The 27896-nt window shown below is 39.7% G+C and overlaps 1 protein-coding gene across 1 annotated transcript in view; it reads right to left on the reverse strand.

The window, feature by feature from the left end:
- Positions 1 to 27531, reverse strand: part of PHYHIPL (phytanoyl-CoA 2-hydroxylase interacting protein like) — a 35522-nt gene extending 7991 nt beyond the window's left edge. Inside the window, exons 1-2 of the mRNA XM_054207320.1 lie at positions 27330 to 27531; positions 2062 to 2258 (exon numbers count right to left, since the gene is read on the reverse strand). Of these exons, the coding sequence (XP_054063295.1) occupies positions 2062 to 2258; positions 27330 to 27435 (303 nt within the window). The 5' untranslated portion in view covers positions 27436 to 27531. The remainder of the gene's footprint in view (positions 1 to 2061; positions 2259 to 27329) is intronic.
- Between the last annotated feature and the right edge of the window lie 365 nt (positions 27532 to 27896).

Here is a 27896-nt window from a genome sequence, read left to right on the forward strand (position 1 = left end):
CTTTTCTTTCTAAAAAGCTAGGAGAAGGGGCAGTGATATCCTTCCCCTTGCTACAACAGCTTTGTAATGAAGGCAATGGATGGGTGGGGGGATTCAGTCCCTGGCGCTGCAGCTGCCAGGTTATCAGCTCCCAGCAGCTCTGCCGCTGAGCTTCTGCCCTGACACGCGTATAACTAATGTTATAGGGAGGAAGGATGCGAGTCTCTAATCATACTAGGGATACAGCAGATTTTGAATTTGAGCAATTTTTAAGCTCATTCTAAAAAATTGTGTTAAAAAATACTTAGTGCTAAAGATGCCTGAAGCAAACACGTGTGCTCCGGCACAGATTTAAGAGTATTCAGTCTCTGCAGTTCTCTCACCCACCCTGCCTGCTGTCGGGATTTCCATCACTCTGGCTGCGGGGAAAAAAAACACCAACACCATCCCCCCCCAAAAAAAAAGCTTTACCAAAGTCACTAACACAATTAGTACCAGGAAATTTTAAGTTAATTCTGACAAGACATCCGACTTACTCATTGTTTTAATTGATAGGCTTTAGTATCCTGTTCTTACAAAACCAATTACCTCTCTCCTTTGACTAAACACTTCATCACCGTAAAAAGCTAGGGAATTGCTCAGAAAAACAAAATAAATCTACTGGCTTATCTTTATTACACTACCAATACCCTTTTTTTTTTCTTCCTCTCCATTTTAACACTAGTCTCATCACTGTGATACAGATTTTGAAGTGAATATAGTGTTTGATCTAGTTGGGTGGCTCTACCTTTTACAAAAACAAATTTTACATCTTTAGATCAGTTCGCACACCAATTTAAAAAAAGTAGATTAATAAAATGAAAAAAATTAAAAAGAATCCATCCAAGTAAACACTTATATTAAAAGGTACATTTATTCCTGCAGGATAAAATGGCAATTCAAATTCAAAGGTTGCTAGTCCAAAAGTAATAACAGTAGGAAAACCCGAACATATCCTATTTTATTTGCTACCACAATTAAAAATGGGTCATAATAAATGGCTATTACAACATTAAATTTGGTAGTGCTTTGCACACTGGTTCCTAGCAACTGCAACATCTTAGCCAAACACGTAAAATTCTCGATTTCAAGCAGTAGTGATTTTTCATTGCAGTTCATGAATATGTTACTTCTAACCACATTAAAACAAAAAAAAAGTCAAATAAGGAAATGTGAAAATTATATGCATGCTATTAATAGCAGTCACAGGAAAAATACTCTCACAATAAACAGACTTGGAGAAATTGGTGGAAATACTTCCTGCTTATCCCACTGGTTTATAAGCCAATAGTAATTTAGGTGTTGGTGGAATTAGAGCTCTCATATTTGTCTGGATGGTTGTTTATGTCTTGGTAAACCTTATCTTTTAGAGATATTGCCAACATTGTTTTGAAATGTGCAGATGATTGTGGTGTTTAATCTCCTATCTCATTCCATGTTTCTCTAGACATCTCAGTATTTCAACTGTTCTGAGGTCAAAGCAAATTTTGCTGGATTTGATAACTACAGATTCTGCAATACATTCAGTATGTCCCCGCATCAGTGGCTTGAGGTAAGAGGCCAGATGAATATTCAGGTCACAGTGCTGAACGCTGCAAACCCAAATTGCTGGAAGCCTTCCTAGAAGGGCATTAGAATTTGTGACCGCTCTGTTGAAATGACATGTGTTGCTCTCAGGAGTCTGTCACTGAACAAGGACAGGCACAGAATACAGAAATTGTTTAAATAATGGTTAGGAACTAGTCAGGAATAAAGATGTCTATCTTGCAATACATTGTACAGGTTCCAAAACTGTTTTAATGTCAAATGAAATAGAAAAGGTAATGTTCAGTTCTCCATTAAACAAATACATTCGTGCGTACATGCGCATAGGCTAGAGATGGAGAAGGTGTTCTGAGTAAAACCTGTCAATCGGATTGCTCAAAACCCACCTTTGCTGGATGTCCAATACCTGTTTCCCATGGTCTGGCTTTGAAAGGTTAATAAAACACTGAGATTCATCTATTGGAAATATTTCCACCTTGATTTTTAAGTGAAAATTACCTTGTGTTTAAATTTGTTGGAATTCTTGTTTTCTTTCTTGTTGAGATCGATGAAGTAATGAGTAATGCGGTCCTTGGATTTAGAATCCATGTCCCAGGAAATCTTGAAGGAATCACATGTGATGTTACTTATTTTGATGTTGTGCGGGACTGGAAGTTCCTCCATCTCTGCAATCCCGCTATCTTGTGATTTATTCCCTGCATAAAAAGCAAGCATGATTCGTTCAGTTAAAGGCCTATTAGATATCTGTTTTCTGTGCTCCAATACAATCACATCTCTGAAGAGCCTTTCACAAAGTCTCATAGGTGGTGCTCAGAAGCAACTATGAAGTACAATTATGCAAGTCCCCGTTTCAGTGATGGGAAATATTGGAAAGGGATGAAATTCCTCATGTGGATAAGCACCACTAACATGTAAGCAGCATGCCCAGACTGGCTGGTATCACAACCGTGTGCAGTTGTAGTTTAAGGATAAGAAACATCTGAAGGCATCTGGTGCCACGGTGTTTAGTTAAGATGCCAGCAACATCCACAGTTAATATAATGGCCCTATCCATACCTCTCAGTGACATAAATACAAACAGAAATCATATCCAACCTAAAACTCTTTTTCAAGTACAAAGTAAAACCAATCTCTTCAAGGATTATAGATGGTATATACACATATGCATACACATATATAAAAATCTGTCTCCTTCACAATGAAACAAGTAACTTGTTGAGCCACAATAAAAGGCACCAATTTCATTTTCTGGTCCTTCTTTTCTCTATTCTATTTGCCCAGTTGAGACCCTGCAGTCTTCTTGGGAAGTTTTTTCTAATTTCTCTAAGTGCTTATGGTAGCTGAACAAATGACCATTGACCCCAAAAAGCATCACAGGTTCTAAGATTGGGTCGTCCTTTAGTTCCCAAGGCAACCTTATAGTACAGCCTTCCGTGAGCATTAAAACTCAGAAACATTAGGGGATCTTGCACTACATAAGACACAAGTCAAAAGCAAAGAAATAATAAAATCAAGCAGAAATACAAGAAAAATGAGTGGACAGAAAGGAAAAAAATAGAGAAGATGATGTAAGAGATGGAGTAAAGAAACATGGCATAAAAAAATAAAATGAAACATAGACAAGAATAGAAAAAACAATGGAGAAAATCAAGGCTAATGCCTGTGTAAGGAAGAGAGTAAAGTTCCCAAAATTCTGTCCAGATGAGGCAGATTGGAAATCTATGCAGAGATGCGAAGGAACACATTGTCAGTATTATTTTTAGTCACATTTAATTATAGAAAAAGATTGTATTTATATACTTCCATCATAACTGATAAAAAACTGGAGACAGAAAGTGAGTCTAGTCTGTAATAATAATAAAAATGTGATTTGGAAAACATTAGGGACACTTCAACCTATTGACATACATTGTCAGAGAGTTATACCAACACCTCAATGCAAGAATATCAAGATGGCCTGATTGTTCAAAATTCTCCTCATGGATATATGAAATTCAATCACAGAGTCTGCAAAATCCATAGATTTCCAGCTAGTACTCTGAATAAAGTAATTTTACTGATGACTTCAAGAACCAATAATAACACTTTTCTATTTTTGTTCCATTCTATGCATTTACATCCAGCAGTTTGTCAATTCTTTCATCATCCTATCGCTCTTTTTTTCCTTTTCAACCAATATCAAAGTCAAATGGCACATGGCCTTGCGCAAAACCCTATCCTATTTGTGCCATCCACAATGACATTTTCAACAGCTGCACTGGCTGCAACTGGCTCCGAAATACCAGTCATTAACAAAAGCTTTCTGTTCATACGAAATACCTGGTAAGTGCTTTTCCCAACATGACACCTCAGAAAGCCAGCAGGGAGAAAATGGCATTGCTTTCTTTTGCAAGCATTTTGTATTTGAAAAATGAGTGAAAGCTCTACCAGGCACACCAAAAAGGCTCCATGGGATTGCTCTGCCAGGAGCGAGGCTCTGTGTTTAAGCAGAAGATGGAGGGATGCTGCTGAGGTTCCCAGACCTCCCAGAGAGCTGGATGGGCTTGGATCCCAGCACAATGAATAACTGCATAAAGACCTGAACAGATATGCAGTCAGGAATCCAAGCCATCTATGTCCACAATACACTAACACGTGACTTCGCTCCAAAAGTAAGCTTCTCTACTCCATAACTATGAGCCCTAGCTGTGTTACAAGCAGCCAAAGTAGTTTAAGCTTCAGCAGACACGTGCAAAGCAGTAATGGCCACTAACAAACAGTAACGGAGATGAAAAAAGATTTTGGAGCACACCGATGACAGTCAAAGAGCAAAAGTGCTTCTGTAAATAGGTATTGTTTTCTGTACATTTCTTGGAAATAATGTCTGGCATACATCTTTAGATGTCTGCACTCCTGATCCTTTCACTTTCTTTGCTTAAGAAGTGAATAAATAGTTTAAGTAAATGTCTAGCAGAATATCTCCCAGTAACTTTTAGCAACATTTTTAATATGTCAGAAAAAGAAACCACTTGTGTTACTAAGTGCTAAGCTATCCTTTTTTTTTGTGATGGAACAAAATCCAAAATAAACACTTCTCAGGAATCTTTGAAAGTGGAAAAAAAAATCATTTTACAGATTTTGAAATACAAACAGAATACAAACAGAATTTGAAATAAGAATGTAAAATACCTCACAATCATCAGCAGCAAGCAATACTCCAGTTTCCCTTCTATTTAGAACATGAAGCACCTGTGAAATTTGTAATGCATGTTTCGATACATATTTGTGTAGTCCTGAATGATAAAATCCATTAAGCTGACAGGCAGTAACAGGAACCTTATAATGATATATAGTTTTAATACAGAGAATGATGATTCAGTGGGCATTGGTAAATGGTGACTTTTGAATAGCAACTGGTGGACCATTCATGGGAACAAGGAAAAAAAGGACAGAGCGTGAGAAGCATGCTCCTGCTTTCTTAGATGCTAAGGAACTGACACTAAGGAACTGATGGTAGGAACCAAACATGCAGATACTGGGCCAGCTCTGCCCACTCAGCCAACACCCCAGTGTTCAGACCACCAAGAAATTTTAAAGAAGCATTTTCTTGCAAAGCTTAAGCTTTAACTCAGAATCTGGGTCCTGCAAAAACTAGTGCTTTTCAATGTTAGGAACACCATTCTGTCCTGAGACTTACTGGAATACGACATAAAAATGTGAGATACAGTGTTTGACATCACTGTACTGTAATTAACTAGAAAGAAATGACAATGAGAGGATAGCACAGAAGCAGAGTCAGAATATCGTATCCAGTCTGGCAATGTATCTACACCATTTATAACAACTACATATCATGGCATATTTCCATTAGAGTTTATCAATATTATAAAAGCATTACAACTACTATAATATATAGTTACATACCTACAAGACAAAATAGTACGAATGGGCAGAATTTTCTATAGCAGAAGGGTAACTTTGAGCTAAACTTGGAAGTCAGGTGTTTAGGAAAATACTACTCTCTGCTTTTAAAGTGGGGGTTCATCTAGGGTCTGAAAATATCTTCAACCAAACCAGTTAAAAACGCTGGCTGCTACAAGAGACTGCTGAGTGGACCACTTGCTAGTTATAACTAGAGACTTCACATGTGTGGTAGATGAAATATAGATGTCACGAAGATCAAAAACTGACAGGTATAACTGACTAAAAAGGTAACACGTTTGTACCTTGCCTTTTTTCCACTTGTGCTTTAGTGAATATTTTGAATTGGTTCTCATACTGGAAAGCATGTCCACTGCAAATCATTTCTTCTTTATACCAGGATCGATTTAAAGAATAGATCAACATCAGGAAATAGGATGTCTACTAAAAGCAGAAATAAGCAGCTGAACTTACTCGACACCAGCATACAGTTGCCCTAAAGCACTCCAAAACTCCAGCTGAAAGGAAGTTACTATGGTTACGGATGTGAAAATAGGTGGAGAAGGCCGTAGAACTCGCTGCTTTCCCATTTGTTGCTTTGCCACTTCACTGAGGCTAAATTGATCTTTCTTTGAAGCATCACAATCCAGACTAAAATTGAAAAGGTAGCATAAGAAATGTTGCTCCAAACAGCTTCAAATCAAATTAAAACAGATCAGCTTCCAATTAAAATGGCTACTTCATTTTGCACCTTCATGTTCCTTCAACACTGGATGCCACTGTGGGACTGGATAGAAACACTGCTTTCAGGTTTCTTTTGGGCAGGAACTTACAGGAGAGTCAGTAGTCAAACAAACCTGGTCTCCCCTGCCAAAAAAACTAGGCATGTCATCCCTGTGTGCCGCAGAAACACTTCTGTTTTAACAAAAAAACAGTTCACTTTTAGAACAAGCAAAAGGACCCAGTGATTCTTGACCCGTATAATAAGAAGTCAAAGACCACTCATGTGTGCACAGGTCACACTGGAAGCATCAAGACTTTAAATTTCTTCAAAGCCAAACAATAAATACAACACGCCAGCTTTACTGAGATCAGCTGGAGAACTGCAAGATTAATGCTTTACGCTCCTATTCACAGGCTTATCTCTCTCTGCCATATCCAGAGTTAAATTTCAAGTTAAATTTTCTAATCAATTTTAAAGCAGTTATGATACTTACTGCTGCAGCTGAGCCAAAATGCTGGCAAATGGGTAACAAACACATTTTATTTATATACACATAGACACACTTAATTTAGTATCCTCATTATATCTTCTACTTACATAAATTATCTCTGAATGGGAAAAAAAAAGGCCAAAAATTCCCATTGAACATGCATGGCTTTCATCTGCTACTATTGGAGACAAATGATAAGACTTGGAAATTGAAAGCCCACACTGAAAAGATTTGGAAAAGGATGTTGTTTTTCTTTAATTTGCCTCGTAACGCAAAACAAGTTGAACCATTCATTACATCTGCAGCAGTGGAAGGATGGTGAAGAACCTTACACAAGCCCTGACTGGTAGTTACTGAGCATTCACCATCACTGAATTTTTATAATTTTAGAATACTTGATCTTTCTTGTTCCTTAGTTCTAAAAATGCAGAACTTCACAGCAGGGCAAGGAAGTACATGCCTACTGATTTTTCGTTTCACAGAAAAACTGTTTATGTTATCCACAAAAGAAATCCTGAAAGGGCTAATTTGTAATCCACTCTCTAAGCATACTTACAGATCACAGAAGTGAGTTTTATGAAACTAGACCAGTAAAATAATACATTTCTGAGTTCCTATGACCTTGCTTATAGATGTTTTGACTCTGATACAATCTTGGCAAATATATTCTTGCTATTAAGCATTAAGAATGAAAAAAAAAATTAAATGAAGCAGTACGATACACATTTAATGAATATATAGAATCCCTACACATACATCTGTTTCCCATAGTTTGAATGTAATTCCTCACTTAGAAATGTTAAGAAGATGGCTTCATGATCAAAGGTTGTACACCAGACACGCTGCAGTAGAACTCCTAAGTATTCAGAACTCATGCGATTTGTACTCAGCAATCAAATCACACCCTCTTTCCCGTAACTCCATCCACAAGACTAATATGCCACCTTTCACAGCATTAACTACGTGGCTTGCTGCACTATGCAACCATGAAGAATTACCCGGCAGTCAGGAAACAAATTCACAGTAAACAGAACTTGCAAATGACTGAATACAATGACATAATAGCCATCCATCAACAGGGAAAAAACGACAAATATTACAGCCATAATGAGTGTGATTGCTTGTACGCAGTGTGAAGTAAACTCGTGAAATATTCATTCAACCACAATGATGTTCATTAAATCGGGAGAAATTAAAAGAAGGCATGGCCAGGTGAAATCCTTTTCTCTGCTGGAGCTGTGAAAGTATCCCTTCAGTAATCATGGATGACAAAATATAGATGTAAAATATTACTATTTATCTGCAATTTAGGCTTGGATACTGGGGGTAATGACCAGCAAAGTATATATAAGAATGCTTTTCAGATTGCGAATTCCCCTTCACGGGGTTTAGATTCAACCAATTCAGATATTTGTCCAATATCTGGACAAAAATTATTTATCCATTTTATATGTGGAAAAAACGCAAATATCTAAACAGAATTTGGAATAAAAGAGGGGGGGGTCTGTTTGAAGCATCGCTCAAACAAATTTAGAGCTGTCCTAAGTAGTGGGGGAAAGTTACACATCCCTGAAGTGCTGTAAATGCGCTTTGTATTACAGAGCCCAAACATGCCAGGGGAACAACCAACAGAAAAGGGAAGAAAGCGATAAAATGGCTTTTCCTTGCATTACTTTAAAATCTCTTGTCGACTGTGTTTCCTGCTAAGGCTTTGTCCTTCTGTCCCTCAAGATGCAAATTACATCAGCTTAATGAAGTGTAACTTACATTTTCATTTAAACCCATTATGAACCCCCCTCAACACGTACAAATAGATTTGCCTCTTTTGGCATTGCACTGGAAAATCTCCAGTTTTATGGACAAAGACAAATCATCTGGTTCTAAGTTTCTTTGTACTCAGGGATAAACCTTCAGTGTCTTTAGAGTCATGTTGTGGGAAACATGGACTTCTGATGCTTTTGGAGCAGACATTCAAAAAATCACTATTATGCCTCTCCTAAGCTACCAACCCCATTGCCATGGATCTTTGAAAAAATGTTCCCAAAGGATCTGGAATAACATTAAGGCATTTGGGGCTGTCAATCTGTACTTTGTAAATCTCACACTTGTCCTTGCATCTGAAATGGTTGTTATTAAGAAGTTTCTTTACCTGAGGATGAAACTCTTTGCATTTAATATGGTCTACATTTAAAACAAACCGTAACATGAACAGTGGAATCCTTGTCAGTGATGGCTACTTCCAGTTACAATCCTGTGTTTTCCAGCTGTAAGTTACAGAGAAACATCCTAAGAGCTGACTAGTCTAGCTACAGCCTTCACAGCTGACTTGGGAACAGCGGTTTCTTAAACTTTGATTTCACGATGATTTGCAAAAAACATCTGTTTAAAACCTCGGTTCAATTTTCCAGAAGACATCCACATATTTAGAGATTTCAAATGAACATAGAGTTAAAAGTCATGGAATCTGCTAATTCCCAAAGAATTTAATTGAAAATATAGAAATGTCACTACTCCTTATAGTCAAAGCGCTCATTTAAGGCTCAATTAAAACTTGGTAGAGGAACAGCAAAGTAAATAACAGGTCGTACTAAAATTCTCTCTGAAGACTGGCTGTCCTCTGAATTTACCTCTAGCAGCAACAAAGAAGAAAACAGTTCAAAACACTTGCCAAAAATGAGATCTTTTGACATTTAGATGTTGAAAAACGGCTTTCTGATGGGGGGGGGGCGAGGGGGAGATGATGGAAAACTACGTGGTACAAACCACATTACTTTAGGGGGACTACACAGACAATAACGAAAACTAAGCCTACATAACATACTGAAGAACCTCTAACACTGACCTGTGGCCCAGGATTGAAGGTTTGCTACAAAAAAGAAAGCCTAGATTCAGTGGTAATTGCTTCATTCACCCACAACATGGCTGGCTGGGCTAAAGCAACTCAAAGCAGCTTCTAAGGTTGCTGCAATTTTTTATGGCAGGTAAGACAGCCGGAAACTACTGACCTGACTGGGAATGCCAAAAGCACAAGGAAGCCCTGGTAATACCTCACAACCAGCCACTGGGAGGAAAACCAGTGGAACAGTCATCAATGCCACTTCTGCGTCACCACAATATTCTCCTACACTGACATAATTTCACTCATCTGGTTCACGTAGTTTGGGGTTTATCCGGGCTGCTGTCATGCAGAAGATAGTGCATCAAGTGCTACACTGTGCTGTCTTTAGAAAGACATACAAGATAGGAACACCTGCAGTTACTTCCCTGAAGCATCAGCTCCATGAAAACCTAGGAATTTGATAAGGGAAATGTGACTAAGGTTTGTGAGCCAGAAAATAAGCAAGGTGAGACTTTACCTACATAGCACAAAATTAAAAGGTAATGCTGGATCCTTAATACATTCTGGGAAGATATCTGAAAATCAAAAGATATGTAGATGAGGATGACAGGCATAGAGGAATAACCTATAAAGTAAAGCAATTTTTGAGACTCTGAAAGATCAGGTTTACATTATATGCAGATACCAACAGCACATGTAATAAACACACCAAAAGCCAAACAAAATCTTATAATAGAAACCACATGTTTTTTAAAATGTCACCTTTCTCACATCTTAAAATATATCCATTGGGGAAAACAGAAAGCGTTTTTCTTCAGTTAACATTTTCAATACAATGAGAGACATCAGCTATGACCTTTTGAAGCAGAAATGTTTGATGAGAGGGGACCAACTTCACAAAGAGCACCCAGGTACCATGCACGAGAAATCCTCTTACTAGATACTGATACTAACAACGGAAAACAACTCAGTCAGAAACTCTAACTCCCATAAAATGAACAGAGACACCTTTACACCTTCTGAAACAGAAAAATTTCTACCTTTCCTTGTCTTGATAATTCAGCTGATTGTTTATATACCGGCTCTATAAAGGTAAAATACTAAGTTTGTAATTCTGGAAAATTGATATAGACCGACAATATTTGAGCGCTATAATTCAGACCGAATTCTCCAACTTACTGTGGAGGTATTTTATTTACTCAAAAATTCAATAGGAGGGAGAATTATTCTGTCTCTATAACCATCAAAAACGACAGGGAAGTGCCAGGAAATTATATATTAGCTACATATTTTAAATTTAACTCAGCAAAATACATCATCGTGTTTTTCTCCTGAATTCTGGAATGAATGGGTCCCTGTCCAGCTGCTAGCTATAAAAAATTGTTTTACTGGACCAGGACAATATGTCCCTACCAAGCAAATAATTAACCAGAATATCAAGAATTTCAATGTTCCCTGCAACACCTTGTTCAAGAGAGACGATGAAATCACACAGAGGAAATACAACAACATTTATAAAATTATCAAATCAAGGCTGGTATTTGTTAGGCCATGGAAGTGGCACTTCTCCAGGATGGCTATTCTATTTCAAAATTCCACTTGCTATGCGTAATCACATAAATAACATTTATGCTTTATTTCTGCTTCTTTTTATGTACAAAAAATGAGTGAATAGTCTCAGATTCTTAAATGTCTCTCTCTCCTCTCCCCAGAACCCTGGTAAACTAACTCCCAATACAGATTTTTATATTTATACAAGCATATTTAAGAATATTTTCTAAATAAGTATCCTTGTAAAACCAATTCCTCATTAGATAGAGAATGCCTGGCTCTATCAATCTTGTTAGAGGGATAAGCCCCTCTAAATCTTCTCCACATTTCCTCCCCATGTCTGACACTACTGTCCTGCATTTTCTAGTAAGACAATGTGCACTCTGTCCACAATTTAAAAAAATAGTATTGAAAATGAAGTCTTACTTATTTATAATATGTATTATCTATATTTACTGAGGGTTTTTTAAAATGTTCATATACAATTGGATTCTCTTGTTACTTGGTTTTAACTCAAGGCTTAATTTATCTGTTTCCTACTAATCTACACCATTAGCAGGAATATTCCACGCTGTAAAACAGAGACAACAAAACTAGACTCTGTGAGCACAATTGTGCCTTTAGTACAGCCATCATCTTCAGCAGAGAGGGTACCCCAAAACTGCACCTACATAAAGCACTGAGCATTCTCTAGATTGTCTAGCTTTTGTATTAAAGAATTTCTCTCAGCCCCTTACAAAGGACTCAATTCTTCCTCCATCTCACATGGAGAACAAATGTACTCTACAAGTGGTGCCATGATTCAAATCAGGAGCAGACCGATACCTCAATGCTGCCGCTAACAGCAGCAAATGTGCAGGCTCTCAGTTCCTGCTGAGCAGCGCCCCGCTCTCGCTCAGGCCTCGTTTCTCACTGCCTCCTGTCAACTACGGGACTGAAACCTTGTTCTGAAAAACTGAAACAAGCAGCCTCTTGCTTCACAATGACGGTTCAGAGGCTCAGTTGCTACCTGACAGGAGGCGCAGTACAGACACTGAAAGAAAAGCGTTCCGCACAGCCTTGAAGGTTTGCCGTTCGCTTGAATACTAACTCAACTGAGATGCTCATTTGCCCTTAGCAAAAACACTCGACTATCATATACATTTTGAGATCTTGTGCAGATGGGACTTTAGGGGCTTAGTCTCCTCAAATGTGTACGTTTTCCTCTAACGCCAATGGGAAAACACAATGCAAGTGTGGCAAACCTGACAGCTAGTGGTAGCAAATAAAGAGTTACGCTGGTATATTTTGGAATAGGATTATGCCATCAGAACTGTAGGGCTTTGGTTTGAAGTTCAAGCATTCTTTCAGTGGACACTGAATACAACATTAGGTCAAACAGGGAATTAAGTGTATCTGTACAGAAAAGGTTACTATAATTAGTAAGCAGAGTCCCATTATAATGTTTGTGTGAAATATAAATTGTGGCTTAGATACAAAATTCTCAAGAATGGATTTGCTGGGCCATATGTACTCCTTCAAAGTTAAAGATAGTAAAACACAAACATTTCTTTGCTTCTTAAAACTGACAGTAGATAGTAGCAGTAGTCAGTAACAAGGAAAAAGCGGGAACGACATTCACTCCTGCAATAAGACCACAGATGGCTGTGGAATTACACCTGGAATAAATTCTATACAAAAGATGCATCCTCTAATTCAAAAGCAAAGGCTACCGTCCGAAAGGTTTCATAGATATGACTTGTAACGATGTTCATGTGCAATACCGATAGGGTGTACTACGCTAAGAAAGAAGAAAATACTAACAAAGAGCAACATCAGCCCTGGGTGGTTGGTCTCCTCAGGCTCACTTTCCATTCAGTGAAGAAAGGCAGTCTCCTACATTAGATAACGTGAGTAGTTACAGTTAGCTCTCACATTTAACTTCGCGCTGGAGAAGCCTAATTCTTTTCAGAGACTAGAAAGGGAGGTTGCAGACATCAAGAGCTAGCTGAAGCTAGCCTTTGTAATTATTTCCTCAATTACACTCGTCAATTCTCATGATTCTCATGATGCAACAGCAACCTCTGATAATTCGCAAGATTCTTGCCAAAGAGTAACAAGAAAAAGAACATGGGGAAAAAAGTAAGTATTGCATCTCACTGACTCACAAATAGCCTTTGGACTGATACTTTAAAAGGGATAAACTTTTCAAGAATAATTTCTCTGAATTCCTGAGTCAAGTGCTTCAGAGTTTTTCACTTCTCCCCATAATATTTTTTCTGAAAGCACTGATAGGATGAAAAATCTCAGGACCATTTAAGTTTGAATGTGGATGAATTTATATCTTGCTAAGTACAATTATAGCTAAATAATTTAATAACTGTAATTTGATTAATTTTAATTAAAAATAAATAATACATTCAATTGCATCATTAAATGAATTTCTCAATAATTGTTTCCTCTTTCGTTATTACCATAAAGAAAATTCAGATATATCACTGTGAGTTGTCCTCTGTTCTTACCAGCCAATTGTTCCAATCCAGTGCCAATTCTTCCTTTGATTTTTGACCCATCCTTACTTGTAGCAAAAATTTAAGTAACATTTGGTAACATCTTCAGAAGCACCTATATGATTTAGCAGCATCTTACTGAAATCAATGGGATTTAAACTGAGTTACTTGAGGGCCCCTCAAAACTTGACTGCAAACATCTAACAATTCACACCCATGGCTGAAAGTGAACTGTGGAGGCACATGAGTTCACAAACCCAAACCATAAAACTAAACATGACTGAAAATCGGATCAGAAAAAACTTTGTGCAATGACTATTATGGCAAGGCTGACCTTATTCTTTCACTAAGATTAAATTCTTATTGGGTATCCTGAAGTCTTGAAAGTATTTAGTATTTATACGTTACTCATTCAAAACTAAACCACATTTTCAGAATGTCAATAGCAGCCAGAAACCTAGAGTTTCTGGTAGACTGAAATGAAAATAGATGCAAGTCTCTGTTGACACAATGACACCTTTTTAGAGTTTCCCTTACTCCTTATGGATATTTTTTGGAAGACAATTTTTTATGAAAACTGGATGCGCCTCTACGCTTCTATATACTACTTGGTGTTCCACAAGGCTGGGCCACTATTACCCAGTTTTTGCTCTTTCCTTTTCACATTTTTATTACACGTAAGTTGAGGAGTGCTCACTCAGTAAAACACTAAGCTAAGCACACACGTGCACAAAAAATTTAATTTTCACTGTGTTAAAAAATATATGGGGAAAATAATGAAAAAGAAGGAATTTCATTATCAGATAAAAATATGCAGCTGGAAGGTTCTGGATAACCATGCGGGTACACATTTCTTCACTAAAGACCAGGAAAATTTTAAGACAGTAAAAAACCACCTAGCCCAGAAGACTAAATTGACGTGCCATCACGCCTGCATTTCCCCTTATCCTAAGATAAGCAGATCTACTGATCCTACCATGCTCTAAGGACTGACCAAATCTTTGAGGCAGCAAGCTGAGGAGAAGTGGTGGGATCTCCTTTTATGACCCATGAATATCAAGCCCAAGTAAACTAAATTGGCCAGATAAGCTGAGACTGAGTGCAAATAACACCCCCAACCACCAGCGTCTTGCTCCTCATCCTCTCTGCTGAGCGACTCAGATATGCAAAAACATTTATACCAATATACTGTTCCCACTGAAGTTCTCTTAGATGGCTTATACTAAAGACATGTTTTTATTTTTTACTGTACCTTGTCATGTTGAAGCTAAATGAGCTTCTCTGCAACCTTCTATGGAATGAGAATTGAAGCATGGCAAAAACATCTACAGCTGCACTCCAGCTCCTACTGGCACACCATTGCTTTTCATGCCCCTGACCGTCAGAGCCAGGCTAGTGCATTTCTACCTTCCTGAAATCAAACAGGACATTATAGTAGACTGCAAATGCTAAGCCACCACAGTATTTACTACTACTTAAAGCATTGCTCCCATTTTGTTCAACACAGCAAGCTTACAGTACATGGGTGGTAAGTGGCTCTTCTCAGCATGTGTTGACTACAAGACGCGTTTTAAAAACAAATTTTAATTAAAATGAGCATTTCTCAGCTGCTGAAACGGAAAGAATGTAATAAGGGATGTAAAAGGCTCTAAACCATCTTCTAGCTTAATTTAAGTGTCATTTAAAAATTAAAATGAACTTTACAGACACTCACATATACTAGAATTTGTGTATAATGCATACCTTCAGTTATATGGAATTCCAGATTTTGAAAGCAAGTAACTACATCAGAAACACTACTACACAAGCAGATCAATTTATCACAAGTACTTTACTCATTTTGCAGGAGAAGCCTGCATTGTCGGGCATCCATGCATCCTTATGAAATGCTGACCATACTTCAGACTGCACTCAGACCCATTTTGTGGTGTAATTTCGGAAGGCTGCTACCTCAATACTTTTTTGCTGGAAAACAGAGTGTGATGTTTTTCAGCAGACTCCCACCCTGCTGATTACTAAAGAGGCAGATTTTAGAGCAGGAAGGGATCTGGAGCTTCTTATGGCATGAGGTTTTTCCTCTTCTGATGAATAAACAAGTACAGCTGCCTCTGAGTGCGTGGAACTGCCTGCATCTCCAAGACTAACAACGAAATAAAACAGATCTCACAGATGAAGGCACTGACTGTATGACCCCAGACAAGTTGCTTGGGGCCAGATTCCAATCCAAGTTACACTGCTCTGGGTCACTGGCGTAATTGCTCCAATGCTCCTCATCTAACACAGTATAACTGAGGGCAAAGCATTGGCCTTAATCCTCTACTGCTTTTAATATTAACTGTATATTAGAGAATTGAGTGTCCTTTCATGATTTGTGCTTTCACATGTGACTAAAAAAAAAAAAAAAAAAGAGGCGCAAACAAATGCTTTCATTTTAGTTTATTACTATGAGCCTCACGCTCATACTTGTTTACCTCATTCTTATTTGGCTGGCAACAACTTGTGCCATTTATTGCAGCTGTGTCTTAATCAAAACCAAAAATGCGTTCTCTACCTCAAGTTAAGTCATGCGAGTTCAAATCTAGCAAGGAGAGGCAGCCTGTTATCACATGAGCTTTAATTTGACCTGCCAGCTTGTCTGCAAACCAACTGCCTTCATCGCACAGGGATTTTCACTTAAGACCCACTTTTCTTTCAAGCAAAGGGATGCCCAGAGAGAAAGGCAAAACTCACCACTTGAAGAGAGAACTCAAGGCGCGGGAACACAATTTTACTAAGCGTTTTTTCTTGAGAAAGTAGGGTGCTCAGCGTGAGTGGGCTTTTGTGACTCACTGGCTACCCTGGCAGTCTGCAGCATGAATGAGCATTTCTTTCCTTCAGCGCACTGGTAATTGCCGTGTGCTTTGCACACAGATCTCTTGCAAGGAATAGGATTTGGCTGTTTTACACCAGTTTGTGCTTTTTAACTGTGATTTGAAATGTATTCCATATTCACAATAGTGCAAGAAATTCTAATCTGTAACTTGTAATATTTTTTTAAATTTAATTTTTATGCAGGTTTCAGACTTTCAGCCTATAACCTATATAAAGGACAGAGGGACTTTGAGAGCCTTAAATCAAATATGATTTAAGAACTCCATGCTACCTAAACAGAGGGACAAAGTGAAGTACAGAAGCAACGTATTTAATGGGTCGAGGTTCCAAAGCACGGTACAAAGCAGTTCACAGACAGAGGAAACAAAGAAATCTACCTGGAGTTTCAGGTGCCTCTATCTAGAAGGGAAGAGAAAGTAACCTCTACACATGGGCAGAGGTGAGACAATCCCAGTAAATTCCGTGTGAAGTCTTACTGCTCAAGCCCGTCCTTTCATGAAGGGTAAGGTGGTAGCTGTGGCATCACAGCACAGGTAACACTGGCTAAAATTCCAGTATGTTCCACACAAGAAGGACACAACTTCTCTGCGATGCAATGGATTCATTGAGCAGATAAGCTTGGAAATTTTCCATTCCTGTGATTAGAGATATGCCTTGAAATTACACTGAAAGTGTAAAGGCTGGAAATTCGTCAGAAACGTTAGCACACTGAAAGCCACGCTTGCTACTAAGCATTTATATTAAATTACCAGCATAAATTCCATCATAAAAGTGTAAGTGCATAATATTTACTTTATGTCATCAGATGCACCTTAGTAGCATTAAAATACAATCTGCTGCACACTCTGTTCTTAATTTTATCCCTTAGTTTATATAAACTCATGTATAATTTCCCTTTACATAAGTTGGATTAAAAGTACCAACAGCATGAATCACGCCACTGATATTTGTATACTAGTACTTAGAGCTGGCCAAAATCGAAAGAGCCTTTTAACATCTTTTTATCTGGCTGATTTTGAAGTCCCTATGAAGTCCCTGTAACTTTGAGTACACTTAGAGGTGAACTGCAAAAAACCACAGAATAATCTTTTTAAAATGTTATTTCTAGCCCAAAACTGAAGATAGATGACAGACAAATTGCAACTTGAAGAGAGAAATTACAAATTAAATCCCTATCTCTATGAAATAAGATTGAACACACACAACAAAAGTTAAGAAAACACAGTTCTTGCAAGATCTTAATCATGCTGCGTTATGGACGCATATTTGTTTTTTACACAAAATCTTATTGAAGCCAATGGAACAGCTCAGGAAATAAATTTATGGGATGCCTCTGACAATTGCAAACTGCAGAATTCTCCTAACAAGAGTGCCTTGATATAGAAAGCTTAACATGGGAATTCCTCAAACTATGCTTCCCCGAGAGCTACCAGCTGTGTCTGACTTAACAGTATTGGAAAAATAAACTCCAGATGCCACTCTATACTTGGAACTAAGAAAGAGTGTAACTCTGATAATACTTTCTGTCATTCTGTAGGAATGAAAGAGTAACACCAAACTAATTTTAAGGTTTCCCCTTTCTGGCAGCAGCTAGAACTGTCGAGGCTCACAGAAACTGTTGTTAGGTTATAAAAACAGTATAGCTAATCATTGTTTTTGAAAACATCCATGCAAAACAGCTTGTTCATTCAAGCGTAAATAAAACAAGAACACTCTGTGAAAACAATAAAATAAAATTGATTAATGATTCAACTACAAACACCACTGCGAAAATTGATCCAGCTACAATTCTAACCAAACCTTCTGTGCTGAAGGAAACATTTTCAAGGTCAAATAAAAGATGCTCTGCTATATAACAAAACCTAGTGTGGAAACCACGGGAAGTGATCCTGGAGCAGAGCCTTCTTTAGTTCCAACATCATAAAAGTTATATTTGTTCATACTTTCCTATAGCAGTGACATATTTTACACATGCATCTTGTATTAGCAATGTTAGTACTATTTTTTCAGACATGTTTATAAATTTTTGAAGAAAGCTGTCTGCAAGTAAAAGGCTTAAAACTTCTATCAAAAGAATAAAGAAAACATGGTGGATGATTCTGGGCTGTGTTCAGCCAGAACTAAATATAGCCTACCAGGTCACATAAAGCACAAAAGGCCATGCACGCTGGCAGCACGGCAGACGTACCTACTGTACCAAGCGGACTAGGAAAAACAAACCTAGGCTGTAAGGACTCCTTAAAGATTACCTCCTCAACTGTGGTAAAAGATGCTGGCACTACTTCAGCAGCACAAAGGGAACTGAAAACTACCTTATTCACAGAAGTCGGTGCCTCAAATTCTGCTATATAGAGACCATGAATAATAAAAGGCGGACGGAATTATGAAGAATGGGTAAAGGAGGAGATCCTTCTAGATTTTGGAGGAAAAATTAATGAGGCAAAGAAGTCCCATAAGGAAAACCCAAGGTCAGGAAGATAAGCTTCAGCAAGCCTTTGGACACAATTGAACACAATGATGCCTGACTGGAACCCATTCAAAAATGAATGACGAAATACTAGAGAACTCTAAATAAGAATGTGATATAGCGTCTCCTCCCCTGACCTTACATGACAAAAGTGACATTCTGCTTGTCCTAGAAGCTATGGCTCTAGGACCAGGGACCTGACTGGAAGGCTGCTGTGAAAGCTGAAGTGGCCTATAGGGCAGACTCTGATCTAGATTATACACAGGCACAACTGCAGGGGAAGTAGAAGTGAATTCAGAGAAGCGAGCTCAGAACACAGCTTACCAGAGGTGGTAGAGCCATCAAGATTGGTAGGCTGAGTAGAAAATTGCTACATCTAGTTTAAGATGGAAGATGAAACAGCTGAAGAGGATACTAATGGCTTAACTCTCACTCAGGTAAAACAGGTTTTGTCTTTGAGATTTGCAGAAGATATACGAAATTTTAAGTGAGGGGTTGGCTTGGGATTCCTACTTCTCAAATGCTGGAGGGAGTGGAATTTCTCTTCCCTAACTGATTCCTCCTGCCATTGTACTTACTAAGAACTACTGATCTGCGGGAATGAACATCAGCTGGCAGAGATGAGATCGATACATGCCAAAACAGCCAAGGAGTTCAGGTACTGGGCTACCATGGAGCCTGTGGCTAGTTCTAGGCTAAATAAGCACCATTATGAACGATCTAGAAAGAAAAGATAACATTTTTGTATTGCAGAAAACATCAGAATAGAAGGAGCTGCAAGGACAACATGGCTTAGAAACATAGGCAGAAAAGGATAAAATGGATTCTGTTACAGAATAAATAAAAGAACACATCTGGGAACTATAATTTGAAACAAAGAAAAAGGGACATACATGGGAGACAGTAATGTTTAAAAAGCCTTAATTATAACAATGAGCAGAAATTAACTACAAAACTGACATTATATATTTGAGTTTCAACCTAGCAGTATCAGTGCATAGCACTGGGAGAGAACTGTGCTTCTGTATGTGAACTTGGCATAATTACACATCAAGCATTTCAGTTGCTTTGTAAAGGATCTAGAAAAGTTTCAGTGAAGAATAATTGAATCAATAGGGGCATAAACAGAATACCAGGCAAGATTTAAATAGCTAATAATATGTAACTTGGTTATTGCCAGTTAAAATAGTTAATAATCAATTACACACACTTGAGTGGCATAAGGCTCTTAAGATGAGGAGGGAGGAAGAAAGAAGGAAAATAACTTTGAAAATTACAGAATATAAAGGAAGAATGGAGGTAAATACATTTCTTGACACAGGGATGTTAAATAGTCAAAAAAATTTGCTATTTTTAAGTTCAGCCAGGTTAGATGAAATTTTATGGCAGAAATACATGTCTTAGTAGGCCACTCCATCATTCAAAGCCTAGAAAAGTGATACAGTTTGCATTTTGAAGAAAGCAAATTTAAATCTCCAAACTTGCAGTTGGGGAGAGGAATAAAAACAACAATAAACATCCCTCTGAATTTGGTGTCCCATCAAAACATCACAGTTACAACCACCTCTCTATTATGGTGGATACGAAAATATGAATTTTTCATTCCTGTGCTCAGAAGAATCATAGTTTTAAAAAAAAAGAACCCAAACAACTATGCAAGTCCAGCCATTCAGGACACAAAGAATTACTGTGAAATTTGGATCTCTCAGTTGTCCTTCGTGTGGTAGCCTACCTAGAAATTCAATTTTCCCCTGCCTCTGAGACTTACAGGATAACATTTCAGAAATAGCAGTGACACTGCTCCATAATGTCAAAAAAGGCATTTGAAGAATGCACCCAGACACTGGATGATGCCACTTTATCCCTTGTTTGAAAGGCAAATGTGTACATGATATGGCCATGAAAACTCCCATTTACAAACTTTAGAAGTATCTTTTGGAACGCTCCAATAAATCCAGCATAATAATAAACTTCTGAAATAAATAAGAAAACATGAGACATGGTCAAATAACATGGAAAGCCACAGGTGCAAGTTGTTTACATAAGACAGAAGTGACATCTTAGCTTGTATGAGGTAATGCTTTTATACAAGCTTCTTAGACTAAACAATTTTGATGGTGTCAAGTGTTTAGAAAAGTGATGAAATTGATTTATTCAAGTGAAACTAGCCAAGACACCAATTCCAGTTCTGATCCTGATACCCAAATATTATCTTCAAATATATAAAAGCACAGAATATATACAAATATATAAAGCACGGAAAAAAAAACCCCAAAAAACACTTTAAAAGCACTTAACTGAGATTGTATAGTTTAAGCCATCAATGATTAGAAAACATCACAATAAAGCATACTTGCATAACCTTAAACTGGCCCCTTTGTTTGTTTAGATTATGATATAGTCTTTAACTGCATGATTACATACTATTTTTTTCCACATAAATTCTGACTCATTCTGCATATGTAATGAATAGTGCGTACATAATGAACTATTTTTCTTGTAACAGCTATTCTCTATTGTTCAGTGTGTAGTCCCAGGCCTTATTTGCTACACATTATTCATATTCTGCTCTGAAGACAAAATTATGAATTCCATCATGGGTTTTTCCATGCACCTCATGGGTTTTCCAGGCTACTACAGTGTCTGGCTGCTGAACAAACATTCATTAGTTTATTTTGAAAACATCTCTGTGAGGGGAGGCAATAACACATGGAAAATTGAGGCACAGAAAACCACAGAATCACAGAATGGTAGGGGTTGGAAGGGACCTTCAGAGATCACCTAGTCCAACCCCCCTGCCAGAGCAGGGTCACCTAGAGCAGGTTACGCAGGAACACATCCAGGCAAGTTTTGAATGTCTCCAGAGAAGGAGACTCCACCACCTCTCCGGGCAGCCTGTTCCAGTGCTCTGCCACACTCAAAGTAAAGAAGTTTTTCCTCATGTTGAGACGGAATTTCCTGTGTTCTAGTTTGTACCCGTTGCCCCTTGTCCTGTTGCTGGCCACCACTGAAAAGACTCTGGCCCCATCCTCCTGACACCCGCTCTTTAGGTATTTATAAGCATTGATGAGGTCCCCTCTCAGGCTTCTCCAGGATAAGCAGACCCAGGTCCCTCAGCTTTCCTCATAAAAGAGATGTTCCAGTCCATTGATCATCTTTGTAGCCCTCCACTGGACTCTCTCCAGTAGTCCCTTGTCTTTCTTGAACTGGGGAGCCCAGAACTGGACACAATACTCCAGATGTGGCCTCACCAGAGCAGAGTAGAGGGGAGGATGACCTCCTTCAACCTTCTGGCCACACTCTTTTTAATGCACCCCAGGTTACCATTGGCCTTCCTGACTACAAGGGCACACTGCTGGCTCATGGTCAACTTCTTGTCCACCAGGACTCCCAGGTCCCTCTCTGCAGAGCTGCTTTCCAGCAGGTTAACCCCTAACCTGTGCAGGGGTTATTCCTCCCTGTCTGCAGGACCCTACACTTGCCCTTGTTGAACTTCATTATGTTCCTCTCTGCTCAACTCTCCAGCCTGTCCAGGTCTTGCTGTATGGAGCACAGCCATCTGGTGTGTCAGCCACTCCTCTCAGTTTTGTATCATCGGCAAACTTGCTGGGGTTACACTCTGTCCCCTCATCCAGGTCATTGATGAATATGTGAAGTTAAAGATGGTTACTAACTTTCAGTGCCCAGTGAAGGTGGTTAATGCCCCTTTTCTCAAAGCATTTAGCATGGCGCTTTGTACGTTCCAAGTCCTACTCTCACTGAAGTCAGCTGCAGCTGCTGACACTCAGAACCTCTGAAGCCCTGACACCATGGTATCAGGATGAACCAGAAAAGGAGAAACACAAGAAATAACAAACCCCTTTGAAAAGGAGGTAGCTCTTGCTCAGTTCCATGCAGAAAGTCTGGAACAGACTCACGGTTAGAACGAAACTTCTCCCTCCTTTCTTCCCCCACGATGTTTACAACATGCCATTCAACATCCCCAGTATTCACTACACAGCATAAACATCCCAACAGCATGCCGGTTCTGCACAGAGGACCAAACTTTCACCATTTCATAGCTTTGAGTGCTTAACTCAGCAACCTTAATAACCTATTGTATGTCTGCAATTTCTTAGATCTTACAAAATGGCAACTAAAAAGAAGATTAAAAATCTACCTGTGGCTTCATATCAATTCTCGTATGGGTATCCTGCAGTGCTGGAACATTTAGGTGCACAGCAAAAGGCACAGATGGTACCATTTGATCTAACAGGCCAACCATCAGCTGCACCACACTGCCAGCCTTCACGCAGATAAGTGCTGAAAATGGATGTCATGCTTTGCCAGTGAATTTTAGACCTCCTTGCTGGCAAATGAACAAGGAGAATTTGGTACCCTGGGCTTGTGTGTGGCTTTGGAAGATGGCACGTGCCAATATACATGACCTTTCTCTGGTTGTTACACCAAAACATGGCCACTTCTGCCCTATTCCTTGAACTTGTTCCTGTCCTGCCCCTTCTGGCTCCCAGTCACGCTTCAAAAATCCTGTTCTTCATTCCTAAGGCTGTCTTTTCAGACACAGTCTCTTTGCTCAGCAAGTCCTAGTTTCATTCGTTTACTCCTAACCTCTGTGGTCCAAACTACCCCATTCGCCCCTCCACATTCTTGTACTTTCTGTCTCTTCTTTGCAGACAAGTCTCCAGGTTTACTCTTCACAGGTTCCCAATTCTCATTCCATCCTCATTCAGCCAATTCATCTCATCTGGGTGAACACCCCCTCATCTTTTTTCCCAGTTTTACTTTCCTGCACAGCCTGCCTGAACTTGGATTACCTCCCTTGCTCCTTCATCTTCTTTTCCTATTCTCACTCAGAGTCATTTTGCCCACTTCTGCCTTCCCATTTAATCTAATCTTCACAAACATCCCCAGCTTCTAAGTCTTTCCTGTTCTTCTACCCTTGACCAGCCACTGCCTCAGTCTCTATTAGCACCAAGCCCAATGTGCCTTCTGGGACAGTTTTCTTGCCCCTCTCCCCAATCCATGTCTCCCAGGTTCCAACATCGTCGTTGAAGGTTTGTTGCTCCTTCCTGCATTCCGACAGGTGTCTTCCTCTTTCCAGCTGTCTATGCCAACTGTAAGCACAGGGAGAGCAGATGCCAGCATCACTGCTCTCACCCTGGCAGGACCCCAGCAGCCAAAGCGCAGCATCTGTAGGGGGAGCACTGCACAACCACAACGTGGAGCTTCAGGAAATTCAGCTGCTAAAATCTAAGACTGTTGTAGCAAGTCTGAGAAAAGCACAGTTTTTTTCAAAGGCTCCTGATTTCCTGAAGTTAGATATATTTTCACAGAATTGGCCTGCTATGACACAAAGGGCATCCATCTACTAAAGGTTTAATCCCTGGGCAGGGTTAATACAAATTTTATAAAAAGGTCACCAGAATTTTTAGCACAGATTAAACATTCTTTCCTGGCCTAAATTTAAAGAAATATGGCTGCCATGTTCAAACACGACAAAGGAAAATAACAAATGATACACTTTTTCCTATACAGAAAGTAAGTTCAGCAGAGTTCTAAGGAACTATATGTTAGACTGTGCAACAGACTAATACCAAGCTGTGCCAGTAGACCCACCTACAATAATGAAAAGAAAAAATAATGTAAGATGCATTTGTAAATAACAGAGAATGCTGAAACTAAGAGCTGATAACTGGCTTTATAATGTTGCATTCATTATTATTATCTTAATAATAATTAAGATTATTATCTTACCAGGTGGTTTTTATAAAAAAAAAAATCTCCAAAATGCATACATTTGTTTTATTTTTATTTGACATTTGTAAGTTTTCTAAATGGTCTTGATTCATTAAAAGAGAAAACAAGGCTTGCAAAAAACACACTGAAAAAAACCCAGAAAAAATCTAAAAATATATGAACTGTTGTGATACTATTAATTGCTTGCTCCAGTTCCTGGATTTTTGGCTCCTGCATATACCTCCGTAGGAGGTATAACTCAGTTTTCCGAATACAAAATGTTTCAATATTAATTTCCCTCATCTTAGAAAACAAGAAAAATATTATGTTACCTGCATAAATATTACATTATTGCTTACGCTTATACTGCAGCATTGCCTGCAAGTCCAAACTAAGTATGCTGCAGAATTTATCACACCTGGATATAGAATGTCATAATTTCATTGACTACCTTTACAGTTACTACAGCTTAGACATCAAGGACATTTTCAAAAAGTGAAAAACTAGCATATTTTAAATTCACCACAGGTAATATATTGATATTTGATTAATCTCAGTGATGCCAACATATCACCTTAAGAACTAAATCTTTTACAACAAAGATACCCTAAAAAAAATATGGAAGTGTTTATAATATAAATGCACTAATTAAACCCATGTACGCAATTGGGGCTCTAAATGTGTTGCGTATACATTTGCATGCTTACCTAGAAAGATCAATGCCCTAACCTTTGCTTGCTTGTTTTTATGTTCCCATTAAAACAAGCTTTTTGATACATAAGTGCCACCTGTAGGAAATACTGAAGTATGCCCAAGTACAGTCTTGTGCCAAATTAGGCACCGAGTTGCACATTTTACATGCCCAGTATAGGTGCCTCCTTCAGAAATTCAACCATGTATTGTAGGAAGCAATGACCCTGTACAACAGTGACTTACTCGATGAAGATTAGTTTGTAAAGCCAGATCTACAGCAAAGATGTTTTCCAGTGAAGCCTATTCAAAAGGGAATTAAAATTAAAAATACTACGTTTTTGCATTTGCTTGTCTGCATGACACTATTCCATAGAAATCAAGCAGTCCTTAACTACGGTCTGTTGAGCCAAATAGAGTCTGCAATGATTAACATGGAGTACTTCACTACAATTACTTGGGGTGGACAAATACGAAGGATTACATAATTTATCTATTTTCATTTCTCTCTAGCATTAATAAAAAGAAATATACATGAAAGAGAGTTTTAACAAAAGAACAGTCTAGCCTTCAATACTATAAACATAGGTTGGTTTCTCTAGGCAGCGAGTTAAGCATGAGTGGATAGAGATACATATTATATCTTAATTCAAACATAAATAAATTCAAAGAATTTCCAGTGCAGCTATAAAAATAATTACTGAAAAGACTTTTCAATGCCTTCTCAATTTCTTGAATATTTCAAGAAAAATAAAGAACTTAAAAAATCCAGCATTTTATATTGTAAATCCACCTAGGTCAAAAGAGTGAAGTATTTCATCACAATCAATTTGCAAAAAAATAACTGAGAAAGCTGGACTGAGTCTTTCTATAATCACCACCTGTAACAGTTATGCTCCAAAAATACACTCACAACAGGCAATTCATTAATTCAACTGTACTGTTCACTGACACAGTACCTCCATTCCTGGCTATATTTACCAGGTAACATATATTCCACACCCAAAGCACATTTTGCAACAAAAAATGCTAAGTTACTTTTGACAATTCAATATCAAATGGGAAGATGAGAATAATCTGGTATATGAACACAGATTACATGTCACTCACTTTACCAGAAAATATTTTCATTGTTTGACTATCAGTTTTGTCTGTTCAGTTTTGTCAGTCATAGTTCTGCACAAACGATACTACTCCCTTCTACCATAGCTAGCTTTCAGTGCTGTTTTAAGCACGTAAACGTGTTGGTGCTCTCCCTCACCGCCACCTTACGTTTACCTGGCTGCTTCGACCCAGATAAATCGTCCATATCCGCACCCGCTAACTCTAAACCCAAACTTTGTGCCCCCGACGGTCGGGCTGTGCCAGCCGGGGGCCCGGCCGTGGCGCTGTCCGCGGTGCTGAACCGCGGGGCCCACCAGCGCCGCAGCCTCCCGCTCCGTCTCCCCCCGAGCCCCAGCCTCGGCCCGATCCCCGCCGTACCGCTCGGCACAAGGGACCGGCAACAAGTTTCGCCGCTAGCCCACGCCAGCCAGAGGATCCCTGTGTATTTTAAGCACCGGAACTGCCTTACAATACAAAGGAGCTCGGAGATCGCAGAGAACAAAACACCCACAAGGGCTACTAGCCTGGTCCCTAGAGCTGGACTCTCCAGCGCCTGCTCCGGTTCTCCCTACGGCCTCTCCCGGAACGAACCCCGGCGTCCATTCCTGGCAGGGCTGTGCAGCAGGCTCGCCCAGGGGTAAACGCACTGCAACGCAAGGGATGGCTCAGGGAGCGGCTGGTTTCCCTCCCTTCCCTCCAGCAAGGTGCAACCTTCTCTTTTTTTCTTTTGTTCTCGATGGCAGGAGGGTGGCGGCGGCGGCGGGAGGGGTGGGGAACACTAGCACCTACAAATACATGGGGGATAACAAAGGACCATACGCCGCGGGGATTAATTTGCATTAGCATCCGTGGGGGCAGCAGCATCTTGCGTCTGCAGGGATTAGCCGTGTCGAGCCCGGACTTACCGTCCCTATCGCAGAGCTGAATCGCCTCCAGGCTCAGGTTCTTGATCACCTCCTCGCAGGGGCTAGTGGGGCTGCTCATGGTGTGCGCCAGGCGCGGAGCCTCCATCGCGCCCCTCGCCGCTCCCTGCTGTCGCGCCGGCGGGGCTGGGGCTGGGGCTGGCCGGCTCCGCGGCGGGCGGGCGGTGCAGAGCCGCACGGCAGCGCTTCCCGGCGCCGCCCGGCTCGGTTGGGCTCGGCGGAGGCGGGCGGGGAGCGGATTTGTCACTGCAGGCAGGCGGGGAGGGGGCAGCAGAGAGGCGCGCAATCACCGCACACGGGGATCCGCGTTTAAAGGGGCCGCCGCCGCCACCCGGTTCGGCCCGCTGCCCTCCCCCCCCTTCCTTATGTAACGGCGGCGGCGGGGCCCGTCGCAATCCCTCTGCCCGCTGCCATCCCCCTATCCGTCGCTGCCCGTCTCGCCCGGCCCTTCCCCGGGCCCACCGCCCGCCTCGCCTCTCCTTTTCTTTCCCCGGGCCCACCGCCCGCCTCGCCTCTCCTCTCCTTTTCTTTCCCCGGGCCTCTCCCGGC

This window comes from Rissa tridactyla, chromosome 6, assembly GCF_028500815.1.
Source record: "Rissa tridactyla isolate bRisTri1 chromosome 6, bRisTri1.patW.cur.20221130, whole genome shotgun sequence".
In the NCBI taxonomy this organism is placed as follows: Eukaryota; Metazoa; Chordata; class Aves; order Charadriiformes; family Laridae; genus Rissa; species Rissa tridactyla.